This window comes from Mesoplodon densirostris, chromosome 3, assembly GCF_025265405.1.
Source record: "Mesoplodon densirostris isolate mMesDen1 chromosome 3, mMesDen1 primary haplotype, whole genome shotgun sequence".
Classification (NCBI taxonomy): domain Eukaryota; kingdom Metazoa; phylum Chordata; class Mammalia; order Artiodactyla; family Ziphiidae; genus Mesoplodon; species Mesoplodon densirostris.
This window is the reverse complement of record NC_082663.1, coordinates 64,180,986-64,198,794: the sequence shown is the minus strand read 5'-3', so window position 1 is coordinate 64,198,794 and position 17,809 is coordinate 64,180,986. Positions and strand designations below refer to the sequence as shown.

Genomic DNA, 17,809 nt, shown 5'->3' with positions numbered 1-17,809 from the left:
GAGGCTGCAGGCGGGTTCCTGACTGTGGTGGAGAACCTGAGGGCCCGAGTTAATTGTTATTTCCACTGGGCTACCATGTGGTACTAAGAAGAGTACTCTGTTAATTTTTTTTTTTTCAATTTAAAAGTAGTATAGAAATGTTTCACATCTAGCACTGTTGGCAAATGAGTTGTTCCATGAATAAAGTTCACCTTGTGAGAGCTGAAACTTTATTTTTACAATATTGGATGGAAATACTCTAAAATGTGGTACATTGGTCCTCACCTCATTAAATGGGCTACTCTGTTTATCATTCTGACTCCTGGTGACCCAGAACCATACTGATGTGTGCAAGGATGTTTGCCCATACACTAAATAGTCCTAGATCACTGTTGACGAAATGGGAAAAAGACAACTTGTTTTGTTCAAGAATCACCTTTATCTGTAAGTCTAGTTGGCAGGTAGCACGAGGCCTTTGCAGGGCCTGTAACAGTCATAGGCCAGGGAAGACTGCATCTCCCAGGGGTTGTTTTCATTTTCCCTTCTCAGTTATGCCCCTTCTGTTTGAACTAGCAGGAGCCTGACCACTGGAAAAATGGGGGAATTGTTGTAGTATTATCATTTTAATCCCTCAAGAGCGACGGTCATGTCTTCAACCACTAAAGAATAATTACAGGAAAGGTTTTCAGGTAATTTCTTGCTATATTTAACAAAGTGTGTAGAATGATTTCCACACTGAATATTTATAAGACCCTTTAATGATGGTTCCAGAAACATTATTTTTTCCCCAGAGTGGTTATGAGATCTCTCCTCCACCACCCTCCCCAGCTATCACCTCCAGGGATCACTTGTTGGCTAGAAATGACCTGCCTTCCTTCCCCTTTCTCTCCTTAACCACGGGAGCTGCCGAGTTGCCCATAATGGCCTGGGTGAGCACTTTCTCCTGAAACAGTGAGCTCCCGTTCTCATTTCTCCACCCCTGTCCACTGTAGAGAATCCAGACCAGGGTCACAAAGTCTAATGTTGACAAGGGCCAGGCTGCTATCCTAAATAAATGAAGTCATTCAGGTAGGGCAGTGGGGGGACTAGAAAATCACAGAGCCCTTGGGGGAGGCCGGGGGTCTCTGTTTCTCATACTCCAGCCATTTGTTGTCAGATGGAGTGTGGACCTGGAGTTGTCAGAAGTTCTGATTTTTCAAGAAAATAAAAAAACTAAACAAAACAGGTTTTCATGTGACATTTCCTGATTTTTAAAACTTTATGTGGGTTGCAAATTGTTGTAGCTTTCCAATTTTTTTTTTTTTTTTTTTTGCAGTACGCGGGCCTCTCACTGTTGTGGCCTCTCCCGTTGTGGAGCACAGGCTCCGGATGCGCAGGCTCAGCCGCCATGGCTCACGGGCCTAGCCGCTCCATGGCATGTGGGATCTTCCCGTACCGGGGCACGAACCCATGTCCCCTGCATCGGCAGGCGGACCCTCAACCACTGCGCCACCAGGGAAGCCCACTTTCCAATTTTTAATCCATCCCCATCCAGACCTTGGCTGGTGGCTGGTGCATGGGCTTGGTCTAGCGCTGAAGATCCAGACGGCAGTTCCCACTGCAGAACCTCACCGCGCTGGCAGGTCCTGGATGCCCCTGCACATCCTTTCCCCTCCGAACATCTTAGCTCAGGTGTCTTGCTCCCCACCTGGGTGGGGCATCTGCTGGGCTTCCCTTCACCATGGTCTGGAGGAACACGGACTTTTCAGTGTGACTTGTGTGGCTGGAGGAGAACGTGCGTGTGTCAAGGAGCAGCAGAGGCAGAGCTAAAGCCTGTCAGAGTGGTTAGTGTTGCCTTTTGGAGTTAGAATTTGGAATGTGTTCCCATGGAAACAATGTACAAACGAAGCCTAGGGTCTACATCATCATGGTTTTTATTCCATCACCTGCCTCCTTAGTAAAATAGGTTTTAAAGTGATGTCTTTGATATTGAACAGCCATTTTGAACATTTGATTTTTGGGAAAAGGTGTTTCTAAGTTCCAAAGATCTGAACTAAAAATTACTGTCTTGGGGGCTTCCCTGGTGGCGCAGTGGTTGAGAGTCCGCCTGCCAATGCAGGGGATACGGGTTCGTGCTCCGGTCCGGGAAGATCCCACATGCTGCGGAGCGGCTGGGCCCGTGAGCCATGGCCTTTGAGCCTGCGCGTCCGGAGCCTGTGCTCCGCAATGGGAGAGGCCACAACAGTGAGAGGCCCACATACCTCAAAAAAAAAAAAAAAAAAAAAAAAAAAAATTACTGTCTTGGGTGTCTATTTGAGTTCTGTATATGTATACCCATTACTGTATCACAGTGATGTGTAATATGTAATTTAAAACAATTTATCAACAGTAATGAATGAAATATGGACCCACCTCCCAGTCTGCATTCTAACTTTTCCCCATTCCTTTATGAGATTTAAATGCCTCAAATACTCCAACAGAATTATGTTTTTACTCTTGGGTTGAGCCAGTTGTTGTCTCTTTGAGGGTTTTCAATTCATTAAAGAATTCTATAGGAGCACAGTGAAGAGAGCCTTCAGAAAGACTCATTAAGAGGAAGAGGCTGACTCAGAATATCACTAACATTAAATTCTGTAAATTGGATAAGAGGTAAAATAGAATCAATGTATCATACTCCTTAGTTTCCAGGAATTAAATTGGCCTTATGTTTGGTCCTAGATCAAAGACTAACAAGGCATGGTGTTCACTTGTTTTCTTATAAAAATATAAACAATCCTTAAACCTCTCCTAAAAGGTGGTAACTTATTTTTCAGCTAAAGCAGAAAGCTAACCCATCTATTGGGACATAGCCACACTGTAATAGTGGGGTTTCCAATAGGAAATTGCTCTGCAATTAATATGAACTTGTGCAAGTCATATAACCTTTCTAAGCCTCAGTTAACTTACCTGTAAAATGGGTGTAGCAAGGTAGTTTTGAGTATTACATGAGACAGAATTATTGGTATTATTATTATTATTTGTTTGATCAGAGCTTTCTAGGCCATTTTAGAACTCAAGTTTTATTTTCATAAAATTCACCCATTTAAAGTACACAGTTCAATAGTAAATTCACAGAGTTGTGTGACCATCACCGCAGTCTAAGTTTAGAACATTTTCACTGCCCCCAAAAGAAGTCTTGTACCTGTTAGAAGTCGCTCATCCCTCCTCTCCCCCACAACTCCCTACAGCTTCAGGCAACCACTAATCTACTTTCTGTTTCCATAGATTTACCTATTCTGGACATTGTATATGAATGGAATAGTACAAAACATGATCTTTGTGATTGGTTTCTGTCACTTAACATAATGTTTTCAAGGTGCATCTATGTTGTAGGGTGTGTCAGTACTTCATTCCTTTTTGCGGCTGCATCATATTCCTTTTATTGCTGTATATTGCTGAAAATATACCACATTTTGTTAATCCATTCATCAACTGGTGGACATTTTAGTTGTTTCCACTTTTTGGCTATTATGAATAATGCCACTGTGATCATCCATGTACAAGTTTTTGTGTGGATTTATGCTTTTGTTTTTCTAGGAATGGAAATGCTGACTCATATGGTAACTATATCTTTAACAATTTCAGGAACTGCCAAGTTGTTTTTCAAACTGGCTGCACCATTTTACATCCCCATCAGCAATGAATGGGGGTTTCAGTTTTTCCACATCCTCACCAACACTTCTGATTTTCTATTTTTAAAATTATAACCCTCCTAGTGGGTGTGAAGTGGTATGTCAGTGTGGTTTTTATTTGCATTTCCCTAAAGACTAATGATGCAGAGTATCTTTTCATGTGCTTATTGGCCGTTTGTATATCTCCTTTGGAGAAACATCTATTCAGATACTTTGCCCATTTTGTAGTTGGGTTAGTTGAGTTTTATTATTGAGTTGTAAGAGTTCTTAATATATTCTAGATACAAGTCCCTTATCTGATATATGACTTACAAATATTTCTAACCCAGTTTGTGGGTTGTCTGAATATTACTTTTATTAACTGATAAATCTGGGCTTCTCTCTATATATTTAATGCTTCCAAGCCCTCTTAACTGATTTGCACAAACTCTCTTTCCAGCCTCTGTTCCTCTACCTTGCTCTCCAGTCTGTCCACGAGCCCCTTCAGGTCCCCGGGGAATACCTGAAGCCATACGACTTTATCCAAGATAAGAATAGGCATTACTATGCAGGAATGGTGTCCCTCATGGATGAAGCAGTGGGAAATGTCACCACAGCCTTAAAAAGCCGTGGGCTCTGGAACAACACGGTGTTCATCTTCTCCACAGGTAAGTCCATCAATAGGAAAATCATCTCTTGGCAGAGCCTAGGACATAATATTCAATAAATGGAATGAAGATAAATTGGAACATTTAGCAGTTCCTTATTAAAATAAATGCTAAGTGCAAGAGTGGAGACATGATAATAATGGATAGAAAAATGTGTCTAAGGAAAAAGAATTATGAGCCTTCTCCCGTCTTCCTTCAGATATCAATATATTCTGGGAGTATGCTTGAAAACAAGCTCTCAGTAACTGAGTAAGTGTGAGTGGACAACACTCCTATGCAGGGCAGCTGGGCAGTGAATCCCTGGACTGACTTGTTCCCAGCAATCTCTACAGCCCAGGCATCCTCTATGAAGAGGACTTCCGCTGACTAGAGGGGTCTCTGTATCAGTGCAGAGGCAGATGGTGACATTATGAAGACACTTAAGAAATGGAACCATTTAAATCTAGGCTAGAGTCTCCAAGTATAGATTTTTTAATATTAAAATTTTCTGACAATAAAGTCATACATCACTGATTATAGAAAAAACAAAAGGGAGAAAAAATTTTTGAAAAATCATTTTCTTTACGGCAATGTCATTCTGATTCCTAATCTGTTATATATGTGTGTTTTTTTCCCCCTTCTCATTAGACATAGTTTTCTAAAATTTCCCTATGATGTGCTTTGGGTGTAGATCGTGGTTTATTCATTATGCTGAGTATTCAGAGAGCACTTTCCTTCTGAAAATGCAGATCCTTTTGTTATGGGAAATTTCCTTGTGTTCTTTTTTTTTTTTTTTTTTTTTGCGGTATGCGGGCCTCTCACTGTTGTGGCCTCCCCCGTTGCGGAGCACAGGCTCCGGACGCGCAGGCTCCGGACGCGCAGGCTCAGCGGCCATGGCTCACGGGCCCAGCCGCTCCGCGGCACATGGGATCCTCCCAGACCGGGGCACGAACCCGTATCCCCTGCATCGGCAGGTGGACTCTCAACCACTTGCGCCACCAGGGAGGCCCTCCTTGTGTTCTTTATTTCAGAATTGTTTGGCCCTCCATCCCACCTTTCTCCTATTCTCTCTGTACAAAACTCCTGTTATTTTGGTATTGGATCAATCCTCTAATTTTCTTAGTTTTTTTCCTCCCCTATTTTCTTTATTTTTCTTCTACTACTTGGGAAATTTCCTTATCATTATTCTCTAATCATTCTATTGAATTCACTGCAACCGCCATTTTTTTCAAGTCTGTTTTATTTTTTTATTGGAGCATAATTGCTTTACAATGTTGTGTTAGTTTCTGCTATAGAACAAAGTGAATCAACTATATGTATACATATATCCCCTCCCTTGAGCCTCCCTCCCACCCCGCTGCCATCCCACCCCTCTAGGTCATCACAGAGCACCGAGCTGAGCTCCCTGTGCTATACAGCAGCTTCTCACTAGCTAGCTATTTTACACATGGTAGTGTATATATGTCAATGCTACTCTCTCAATTCGTCTCACCCTTCCCTTCCCCGCCTGTGTCCACAAGTCCGTTCTCTACATCTGCGTCTCTTTTCCTGCCCTGCAAATAGGTTCATCGGTACCATTTTTCTAGATTCCATATATATGCATTAGTATACGATATTCATTTTTCTCTTTCTGACTTACTTCACTCTGTATGACAGACTCTAGGTTCATCCATATCACTACAAATGACCCAATTTCATTACTTTTTATGTCTGAGTAATATTCCATTGTATATATGTACCACATCTTCTTTATCCATTCATCTGTAGATGGACATTTAGGTTGTTTCCATATCCTGGCTATTGTACATGGTGCTGCAATGAACATTGGGGTACATGTATATTTTTTTGTTTTTTATTTTATTATTATTTATTGATTTATTTTTGGCTGCCTTGGGTCTTTGTTGCTGCACGTGGGCTTTCTCTAGTTACGGTGAGCGGGGCTTCTCTTCGTTGCAGTGTACGGGCTTCTCGTTGCTGTGGCTTCTCTTGTTGTGGAGCAGAGGCTCTAGGCCCGCGGGCTTCTGTAGTTGTAGCACTTGGGCTCAGTAGTTGCCGCACGCAGGCTCAGTAGTTGTGGTGTGCTGGCTGTAGAGTGCACGGGCTTCAGTAGTTGTGGTGTGCGGGCTAAGTAGTTGTGGCTTGTGGGCTCTAGAGCGCAGGCTCAGTAGTTGTGGTGAACAGGCTTAGTTGCTTCGCAGCATGTGGGATCTTCCTGGATCAGGGATCGAACACATGTCCCCTGCATTAGCTGACGAATTCTCAACCACTGCGCCACCAGGAAAGTCTCTGGGGTGGATGTATCTTTTTGAAATATGTTTTTCTCAGGGCATATGCCCAGTAGCAGAAACCACCATATTTTTTAATTGTCAAAAACTCTTTCCTGTTTTCTGATAACTCCTTTTTTGTAAAGTTTGTTTTTATTTTATAAATGTAATAATTTATTTCTCCAAAGCCTGTGCTTTTAAGCATTAATTATATATATATATGTGTGAATGTGTAATGTAGGTAAGTGTATACATATACATATATGTGGGTATTAGGTATATACATACATGTATTTTTTTTTACTTTTTAAAAAATTTTTGTCAGAGTATAGTTGCTTCACAATATTGTATATATTTTTAAGTTTGCTTGTACTCCCAACTTTGTCTCTTTCTCTTCTAAGGTCATTTGTATCTTTGTTTTGGTCTGTCTTTCATGAAGGAGGGTTTTTCAGACCCCTAGTGATCCTTGGCTAAAACCCAAAAATTTGATTGGAAACTCCAAGGGTGAGGTCAGGACTTGTCATCTGGTAAGTTTTACTGTAAAGTGACTGTGTGAGAAGTATGAGGTGACACGTTGAGGAATTAATCTGGGTACTACTTATAGATTTTTAAAAGAGTTGTTTTGTTTTGTTTTGCTTGTAATTAGGCATGGTTATGGAACGTAGCATTTACTGAGTACTTACCATGTGTGGGACATGGTTCTAAGTGCTTTACATGAATTAGTTCAGTTAATCCTCACAATAATTCTCTGGGGACTCTTATTATCCCATCTTGCAGATGTGAGAACTGAAGCACAAAGAGACTAAGTAACTTGCCTAAGGTTACACAGCCAGGCAGAGCCAGGTGTCACCCTTTCTGCCTCTGACACGATGATCTGGAAGTTCTTACTGGACCTCAAGATATAGCCGTGCTTTCCCCGAGGTGTGCTGCAATTTTGATTTGTTGAGAAGCCTAGGCAGGGACAGGGTAGCATCCATCCTGACCAGCCTTTTTCAGTTGCTTTAGTGCTATACAAATACTATAATTTTCTAAGTGTGTCCTGCTGTGAAAAAGATTGAGTATAGATAACATATGTTTTACCCAAAAAACCTACCCTTCAGAAAATAGGGCAACATCTTATACTTAAGTCCTTACAAGTTCTCTCATAGTCCAAGAGTCGTTTTCAATTTCCTTTATTTTGAACAGCCTGGTAAAGCACTTTGATCAGTGCTGGTATTGAATGCTTATAGAGGTCACTGGAAAGAATCAATTAAAAAGGAGTCCAAGACATTTAATACTGATTTAGTCATTATTCCTGGGGAATGACCTCACTGTTTTAAGAATTGGAAGTTATAAATTTGTGAAACAGGCCTTTGTTGTAGATATCACAATTAAACAATTTAAGGATAAATTATATCCTGAAATTAATGTATATATGGATTGATGTATCATACGTAGACTGAGAAGTACTCAGACAGAAGTGAAAATGGTAGCTCTGGAAAACTGTTAAACGTCTCAGGGTGGCTCCCGTGACAACAGATACTGATGTCAAGTGTGCATGGGGAGAGGTGGAATACAGTTTTTTCGTGATAAGTGAAGGTGGAAAAAAGCAATATTTTAAGATCTGTATATCTCTTTTATTATATGATTTCAAACGTTTATACATAGATATATTTTAAATAGATAGTTGACTATTTCATAAATATCCATAATATTTATTCAAGTCGGCAAAAATAATTTTTGGAGCTTTACACTGAGAAAATGGGGATTACCTTATAATTGGGTTGCCCTATTCTGACAGTTTGATATATTAATACATATATTAGTCTTGGACCATCTTTGCTTTGTTGAGCTAAATCCAACTTTATAGTGCATATGTATTTTAATTATACTGCTGGATTCAGTTTTCTAGGGTTTTATTTAGAAGATTTGCATTGATTTAAGAGTAAAAGTGGAGTAGGTGGTTTCTTTTCTCCCTGTTGGGTTTTGTTGTATTGGTTATATACATGTCGTAAAATACTTTGGAAGTTTTTCCATCTTTTTCTATGCTCTGGAACACTTTGCAGATTGTTTGAAAGATCCCTCTGGTAAGCTGGTCCCTGGAACCATTTTAGGAGGCTTAAAAACATTATCTCCATAGTTTAAATTCTTTGCTTAATTATATCTAGGGGTGTGGGTCTTTAAAATATTTTAAAATTAATTTTGCCTGAAATACAGTGAGCCCTTTGATCTGCATGCTGAGATTATTTTTCACTCCAGGAAGTCTTCCTTGTTCATATTTTAGCTTATTGCTTTTGTTCTGTTTGATTTAATTCTCAAAAATTAATTAGTAGGTTGAATTACTGACTCAGCTTTTCTTTCATCAGTTTCAGTTTTTCATCCTTTGTCTCAGTCTGCTGGAGCTCTTTTGCATTACAATGCTGCTTTTTAATATCTCCAGTGGACATTACTATTGATAGTATTTTTGGCACCTTTGCAATCCTTTCTTTGCCTCAATCAGTTCTTTTTTCTTTTAAGTTTGTTAGTAATAATAATGACTACTGGTTATTAAATATTTACTGCATCCCAGGCCTTTCTAGTGCTTTTCCTATACTTTCTCATTGTTAATCATGTTTTAATCATGAAAGTTCCAAGTAGCATTGTGAAATGGGTTTCTTTATCCCTACTTTAAAAATGAAGAAACCAAAATTTAAAGAGGTTAAGTGATTTGCCCAAGTCTACTGCTATGGTCTGACTGTTTGTGTTCCCCCCAAATTCATATGTGGTGGTGTTGGAAGGTGGGGGCCCTTGGGAGGTAATTAGGTCATGAGGGAGGACCCCTCATGAATGGGATTAGTGCTTTTACAAAAGAGACACCAGAGAGATCTCTAGCCCCTTCCTCCGTGTGAGGACACAGTGAGAAGATGTTGGCGGTGAACCAGGAGAGGATTCTCACCAGAAGGTGACTATACTGGTGCCTTGACCTTGAACTTCCCAGCTTCCAGAGCTGTGAGAAATAAACTGCTGTTGTTTATAAGCCACCCAGTCCATGGTATTTTGTTATAGCTGCCGAACAGACTAAGAGCCATACATCTAATAGATGGAAGAGGAGAATTCACACTCAGATCAACTTGAGGTCAGTACCTGTTACACCGAATCAGCTGTGCTTTTACATCTCATCTTTTCCTTCGGTCTCATCCCATTGTCCCTAATCTCTACTTTTTGGCTTTCTACACTTCTATTCATAAAACCCATGATTTTCCTGAATCTTTCCGAATAGAACTTTTCTAAAATCGTCATTTCCATAGTAAATCATTTCCAGCTATATACTCTTCCTCTGAGTGTAAGCAGTCGAGGATCTATCCGCCCAGAGTGCATGGCCATCTCTTGGCCTCTGGTCACTGTCCCCTGGTTAATTCCTTCTCAAATCTATAGCTTGGGGTCAGGTTGATGCACACAACTCACTCTGTTCCCAGTGGCTTTTAGGCATTGAGTGTCCTACACTCCAGTGACCCTGACTGACCTACTTAACATTTTCTTATCTTCAGGCTGCTTCTTTGGCATGGCTACCAGATTCTTCCTGTCTCCACACCTTCAGGGCTTTACTTAAGGGAGCATTTGCCAGGGCAGTGTGCCCCACTGCCAGGCCCTTTCTTCTGCCCACTCTTCTCTGGGAGTTGTGATCTCTCACTGCAGATAGGAAGTTGAAGAGGTAGTGATGCTCTGGTCATGTCAGATATGAGCACTGTCCCCTCCTGGGCTGCCTTCCTGCCTCTTTTCAGGTAGGCGAGTGGCTCCACGTCGAGGCAGAGAGGGTAGACCAGCCCTCGTTTCTTCAGCTCAACTTCTCCAGCCCTACAGCTTATGGAAATTTCTCCAGGGTTCTCTCTGACATTACAGATTGTCTGTGAATCCTGATTTCTCACATTGTAATGAATTTTCATCTTATTCTAACTCATCACAACGTGATGTTATTCATCTTATTCTATGTCTATGTAATTTTAGCAGAGTATTGGCTAAGAGAAGCAGCACTAACGGCCATTAGGAAGATACCATTTTAACCTGGGCTTCTATCACCTCATCTGAGCTTTATAGTTGCTAAACTCCAGGAATATTCACAGAAATCTAACCCTGAGTAAAAAATGAGCTAAAATTAGAGCCAACTCTGGAGCAACTTGATCATGAATTAAAACTAGGAAAACTGAGTCTAAAACCTTGAAGAGAAAACAACGATTGATCTCAACATCTTTCTGCAGCTATTATAATGTTTATATTAACTCTTATCAGAATAACCATTTTCACTTACATTTAGAGGAGAGTTTGACTATAAGGACAAACCTAATTTCCTCTAGACACTTTTTCTGTGTTTATTGACAATTTCATTGCCTGAAGTTGAATTTAATAATGTGCTATAATAATGTGATTAAAACCCAAGGAAACAAGCCCTGGATCTGGCTGGTTACAGAATGGTGATTCATTTTTTCCAGTTCTCTCACTTTACTTCACTTGGCATTGCTCTTCTTCACAAGCATAAAAATACTGGGTGCATCCAAACAAATAACTGTTGAATCCAGTAGTATAGAAAACCCTGACATATACTAGCTTCTTGGTATCACACTTATATTTAGTGAAAGGGAGAGGTAAAGGCATATATTTTTCAGGGGCAGATGTTTGAAGACACTTTTTAAAAAATCTTCTTTTGGGCTTCCCTAGTGGCGCAGTGGTTGAGAGTCTGCCTGCCGATGCAGGGGACACGGGTTTGTGCCCCGGTCTGGGAAGATCCCACATGCCGCGGAGCGTCTGGGCCCATGAGCCATGGCCGCTGAGCCTGCGCGTCCGGAGCCGGTTGCTCCGCAACGGGAGAGGCCACAGCAGTGAAAGGCCCGCGTACCGCAAAAAAAAAATAAAAATAAATAAAAAATATGAACTTGCTGAGGTGACGGCTGCACAACATTGTGGGTGTACTAAAGGTTACTGAATTGAACACACTAAAATGGTTAATTTTATGATATGTGAATTTCATCTCAGTTTTTTTTTGTTGTTTTTTTTTTTTTGCGGTACGCGGGCCTCTCACTGTTGTGGCCTCTCCCGTTGCGGAGCACAGGCTCCGGACGCGCAGACCCAGCAGCCATGGCTCACGGGCCCAGCCGCTCCGCGGCATGTGGGATCCTCCCGGACCGGGGCACGAATCCGTGTCCTCTGCATCGGCAGGTGGACTCTCAACCACTGCGCCACCAGGGAAGCCCTCATCTCAGTTTTTAAAAATACAATTTCTCAGACTCTATTACAGACTTACTAAATCAAAACCTAAATGAATGAAATCAGAAACCCTGGGATCTGGGCCCAGGAATCTTTATTTTTAACAGTAATCCAGGTGATTCTTCTGTATAGGGAAATTTGAGAACTTTTGATCTAAGGTAACTTATTCAAACCCTGGGAATTTACCTAGTGAAGAATAGAGAGAGACAGAACCCAGTAGCACCACCATAGAGGAACCCTGACCAGATCCTGTTTGATCACACATCTCTACTTGAACAAACAGAGTAATTTATTCCAGAGCCTAAACTTTTAACATTTATTATCTGATTATCTTTCACAAAATTATGTGTGATTTAATATCTTAGAGCTCTAAAGATTCTTAACTAATTCCCCTAAATCTTATATCCCTTTCTCCCTCGTATGTTGAATTCCCTTCAAAACTGGTACCAACAAATGGAGAACTCCTTCACAGTTTAAATGTACTTGTTAGGCAGTTGGCAGACTTATAAATATTATAGAAATTCTGTGCCAGGAACAAAGTAATTTGATGCTGGCAAATCAATCTCACTAAGTTCTTCAAACTCTTAAATGCATTTCTGACAAAGCTAAGGAAAACCTGTTAAGTGAATAAGTGATATAGTGGATCCACACTGGCTTTCTCTTTGCAAATAGTGCTTTTTTCAACACAACTACCATAGAGGGGAATAACAACACATAGCTCAAAACTATGAGCCGAGGACCATCTTCTCCCTAGCCAGAGGTCATTAACCCATTTCACCTCTTTAGAATTTTCATGTTAATGTCCATGCTAAAAGCATGTCGGATCACTTTAACGTTTTATTAGTAATAGGCAGTAATGCATATGGATTTGTTGATTATTTTATTGAGAGAAAATAATAATACATTTTAGAGGCCCCCAGAACAAAGTCTTGCGTTTGTATTCTCTATGACAAACCATTGAATCCACAAGCCCAGAGTCTAAGGCAAAGATGCTTATCAATGCCTATGTTTATCAGATCTTCCATGTTTTATCATAATTCTACTTATATACTATAATATTGTATTATTGATGTTATGAATTTCTTAGCATGAGAAACATGAAATAATCTTTACTTTCACACTTCTATGAGAAGTGGCCTTTCCCTGAGTTTATACTTAATGGAAAATATATATTGAACTGAGCATACTTATTGACTAAATTACAAACTTTCCAATTTGTTTGGGTTTACTTTCGCCTCTTGTTTTGCACTCCATTTTAAAGGTCACATTTAAAATGGATCCATTTCTTATATTGTACATTTCTCACAGAGCTCATTAGAGCCAAAAGTCCCTGTGGAGGCGAGGGGACTGTTAGGTTGGACAGGCTGCACTGGAGGATGAAGCAAGGTGAAAAGGAGGTTCTACATAAAAATAATCACGTGGGAACCACAGTCACAGCAGGAGGAAGGGGCTGGAGTAAAGTCAGGTCACCCCAGTTATAGACGCAAATGCACAGTAGGCAACCAGAGGATGAAAGAGGGGACTAAATGGCCTAGGAATTATTCGTTTCTGAAATAGCAGAAAATAGATTGTATTTCAGGTGTTTTGCTCCTAGAATTTTAAAAAATCAATGCCATTAATTATAAATGGAAGATAAAAATTTAGGAACCAGTATTTTCAGTTGACAAACAAAAGCTGTGTATTGTTTATACTCCTATCTGCCAGAATGTAATGGGTATTGACTGTGTGGTCGTTTTTTTTAGGAAAACAAAAAAATGAGAGTGACTAAATTTTAGCTACTAAAGAACCCAAACAATCTAATTCTTCCCCATTTTACTCTCCATGTGTGGGGTTCTCCTCGAGGCAGTGGTAACTGCTGTGCATGTGTGTGGAATATATTTGAAACAAGACATTTGCTCCAAAATTGGAGCATTCCAGGGCTAGCTTGTGCCGGCATTCTGTCCCAGATTCCTCTCCACTTTGGGTTTATAAAGTGATTGCTGTGGTTTTCCGACTTGATCTGAGGCCCCCTGTTAGGCAGCTGAGGAAAGGCTGCCGTCTCCCTCCTTCTCAGGAGTTTAAGGAGACTTGCTCTTCCTAGGAGGGCCTGGGAACCAGGGCCGAAGCTCTTTGTGGGAGATAGCCCTGCTGTGCTTGGCCTCTAAAAGGCTGCTCATCCTTTGCTTTCAGAAGCATGAGATTCCCCTGGCCAGGCCTAAAAACAATAATAATGATATATTTGAAAAAATCCCCATCGCGTCTCTTGCTGACTTTGGCAGTTAGGTACCAAGCATCAACAAAACACTGTATACAGAAATCTGCCTTCCAGGCTTGTTCCTTTCTTACAGAATAATCCTTAACCTAGTGGAGGCTCTTTTTTCATGTGTCCTTAATGAGAAAATATTTCAGAGATTATTGGCACCACGGGTTTGTTCCTTTCTGGCGGCTGTCACCCTTAACCAACTGTGGTCTCTATGATCTCTTTCCTATTTTCCTTTCACAGTATGGTCCACACTTAATCAACCCCTCCTAGGATGACTGTGCCAAGTACAGTGATTTGTTTCTTTATTGTCTCTACTCCAGAACACTTTCTTATTTGGGCAGAGTTTTTAAAAAAGAAAAATGGCTTCAAAAAACTTAGCAAACATTAAAAATGGCATCCACTTCTGTGGAGACTACCAACAAAACCCAAAGCTATATCTGTTTTCAAAACAGCCTGTGATCTGGTAACATGTTCTGACATCCACAGACATACACACGTTCATCAGCAGTGTACAAGAAGGAAGGGAGTGCTGTGTTTGGAATAAGAATGTTGGCTTTATGGTGCTGCTTTAAAATCCCACTTTGGTGTCATGTTTGATGTTAGAAAGTCTTTCTCGAGTCCAGAGGTAATAGAGCAGGCTAAATGGTGGGATCTATTGAAAATCCACTTCGCAAAAGTACCCTGTGTGCAGTACATACAGCTCACATCGGGGAGTCCCTGAAGGGAGGGGCATGGTTGGTATCTATGGTGGGTTGTGATCATCACGCTATCACCATGTGAGGTCAGGTCACCTAACCATGTGAGTCATCATTTTCTTCCTGACAACAAGAATTAGTCAGTTAATAAGCGTGACTCTCGATTTTATTTAGGACAATGTGTTGGTCCTGAGGAGACCAGAAGCTAAAGATGTGAGGCATAAGTATCACATTCCCTTGGGGCTGAGGCAGGGGCCAGGCAAGTGCATGGCTTGGAGAAGTCCTTTCCCATATCTGGGTCTCTGACGCATGCACTAGAAGGAGTTGTGGTTTTTCCCTGATCTCCAGGCTGAAAATCACTTAGTTCAAGGAGAAACGTTACAGAGGGCAGTGTGAATGGTCACAGGGAAGACAAAAAGTCTGTCGAGCCGCTAGTCCAGCACAGTGCCTCGCACAAAACTCAGGAAATATTTGCAGGTGGAGGAGTGTGCTTGCATTCGAGATCCAGCAACACACCCACCTACCAACAGGCCACAGGTCAAAGTCAAGTGAGTGGAACTGAAAGATGAAGTTTGGAAGAGAGCTTCTGGATCAGGGTCAGCAGGAGAGGCTTCATGAGGAGCTAGGATATAAATTAAACTGTGCTTGAACAATGGATAAAATATCAGCAGGTGAATGGAAAGAGAGGGCAGGGCATCTGGGGCATGGAGAGTGGCATGAGCAGACGAGCAGGGGGAGGGAAGCAAAGGTGTGTTCTGGGTGTGGTGACTAGGCCAGTCCAGCCTTCCCATTGGTGTTCAAAGGGACATCCAAAACCATGGATGTGTCCTCCTGGAATGTTAATTTTGCTTGAATGTAGAGAAGGAAAATTATTTAACTGGTTAGTAATTTTAAACATTTTTATATTAAAAGAAATGGGGCAAGTTATGGAACAGAATACATTTAATTTCATGGATTTTTTTTTTAATGTTCAAAATCTCAGGTTTCCACTCTTGATCATTTAATGGAAGAATTTAAAGTTCTTTAAAGGAGATCAACTCCATTCATTCACCAAAAATTGCCCACTAATCCTTACCTAGAACTTGAGGCAGGAGCTGTGTTTCCTCGAAACTGCCAGTGGGAGTTGGGGCAAGCAGTCTAGCCCTTGGCCACATGGCCAAGGATTTTGCTTAGCTGTGAGAGAACCCCACGTGACACTGGGACACTGCATGTCCTGGATGGCAAATCTTGATGGTGGTTGGTATGGCTCCTCTTAAAGGATGTGCCTCCGTGCCACACAACAGACATGAAGTACCTTTGTGCGCAGGTCTGGGCCATGGAGTCTGCACTCTTGCTAAGAATGAATGCAGGGAGGCCTGGCCTCCTTGGTCTCCCTGGATAATGGAATGAAGGGTCTTCAGAGGCACTTCCTGAGTCTTCAATTTCCTTTCCTTTCTCCCCTGCTGTTCCTAAGCTCTAAATTCCTGTCTCAGCTTCTCCAGCCCCTCTGGCTCACTGCTCTCCCCAGGTCCTTGCCCCCTCGCTATTCCTTTGTTTTCAGCATGTTTGGGTTGTGAATGATTATGCAACTTAGATCACAGGTTTTGTTTTTCCTAGGCAAAGGCAAACCCCTCCCCTTGAAAGCTGTCTCCAGTTTTTCCCGGTTTTGAGAAAGCCACAGGCAGCCTCTCCAAGCTACAGTGGCATCTAAGAGGCCAACCAGAGGCCAAATTGTTGGTGGGTGAAAGAGCTGCTAGACCTTTCTTTACCATTTCTGTTTTAATTTCCATTTTTTTCTGGCATAGGTCAGATTGACTTTGTTATAGTTTTTTTTGTTATAATGCCAAACTCTACCCAGTGTTACAGACAGCTTTCTTGTACCATGGTCATCTACTCACAAGTGAAAGGAATTAAGAAAATGTCAAGAAGAACTCAGTTAATCCAATACGAAATAGCTCACTAGCTTTCATTATTTGGGGAAGAAAAAGATCCAGATCTGTGCTGTCCAATAGGTGCCCACTAGCTGCAGAGGGCTATTGAGCATCTGAAATGTGGCTAATTTGTATTGAGATGTGCTGTAAGTATAAAATACTGAATTTCAAAGACTTGGTATGAAAGAAGAATGTAAAATAATACCTCAATAATTTTTTTATATTGATTACATGTTGAACTGATTGGGTTGAATAAAATATATTATTAAAATTAATTTTAAGGGCTTCCCTGGTGGCGTAGTGGTTGAGAGTCTGCCCGCCAATGCAGGGGACATGGGTTCGTGCCCCGGTCTGGGAAGATCCCACATGCCGCGGAGCAGCTGGGCCCATGAGCCATGGCTGCTGAGCCTGCATGTCCGGAGCCTGTGCTCCGCAACAGGAGAGGCCACAACAGTGAGAGGCCCGCTTACCGCAAAAAAAAAAAAAATTAATTTTAACTGTTTCTTTTTACCTTTTTCAAAATGTGGCAACTAGAAAATTTTAAACTACATATGTGGCTCAGGTTATATTACTGTTGGACAGTGTTGCTCTAGATCGTAGCTTTGCAAGTAATTCATTCCTTGTGGGAGTTCCCCAGGGATTACTTATTGAAGATTTTCTCTCTTAATGATCATGCTAAGATGAAAATAACACATAGTAGACTGTAAGGTTCTATAAAGCAAGAGCTGTGTCTGTTAACCTCCTTCTTTGGAGGCAGGAGTGGTGAGGTCATTTTGCTTAGGAGGCTTGTAAACTGGCTCTGAAGATGTTTCCAAAAACAACCTTGAGCACTGACAGCATCACTGAAATAAGGGTATTGCCTCCCAGTGACTCAACCGAAAGATGTGATTCCTTTGGTTGCATAAATCAGGGGTTGGAATATTGAAAAAAGAAAGAAGGCAGTCTCATTACTTGAAGTCCATATTACTCCCGTGGGTCTCAGCATGTACAGAGGCACTTCGACACCCCTATTACCATTTTATAAATGCAGAATGCAACATGATGGAGGCAAAAGTGGGAAAGAAAGTCTTTTCTAACTGCTCTAAAGAAAACCCAAAATATTTAATTTGTTTGCTGTGATGTGATAACACTCCTCCTTGGTGCCAGAAGAAATACTGTTACAACATAGAACAAAAAGGATTATGAGATCCGGGATCAACGTGTTATTAAATGCCCATGCTGTATAA

At 41.2% G+C, this 17,809-nt stretch overlaps 1 protein-coding gene across 2 annotated transcripts in view; it reads left to right on the top strand.

Annotated features, from left to right (window-relative positions):
- The window catches only part of ARSB (arylsulfatase B), a 187,018-nt gene that overhangs the window by 33,956 nt on the left and 135,253 nt on the right, over positions 1-17,809 (top strand). For both annotated transcript variants that reach the window (XM_060093083.1, XM_060093084.1), the window contains exon 4: positions 4,069-4,276. In XM_060093083.1, the coding sequence (XP_059949066.1) occupies positions 4,069-4,276 (208 nt within the window). The remainder of the gene's footprint in view (positions 1-4,068; positions 4,277-17,809) is intronic.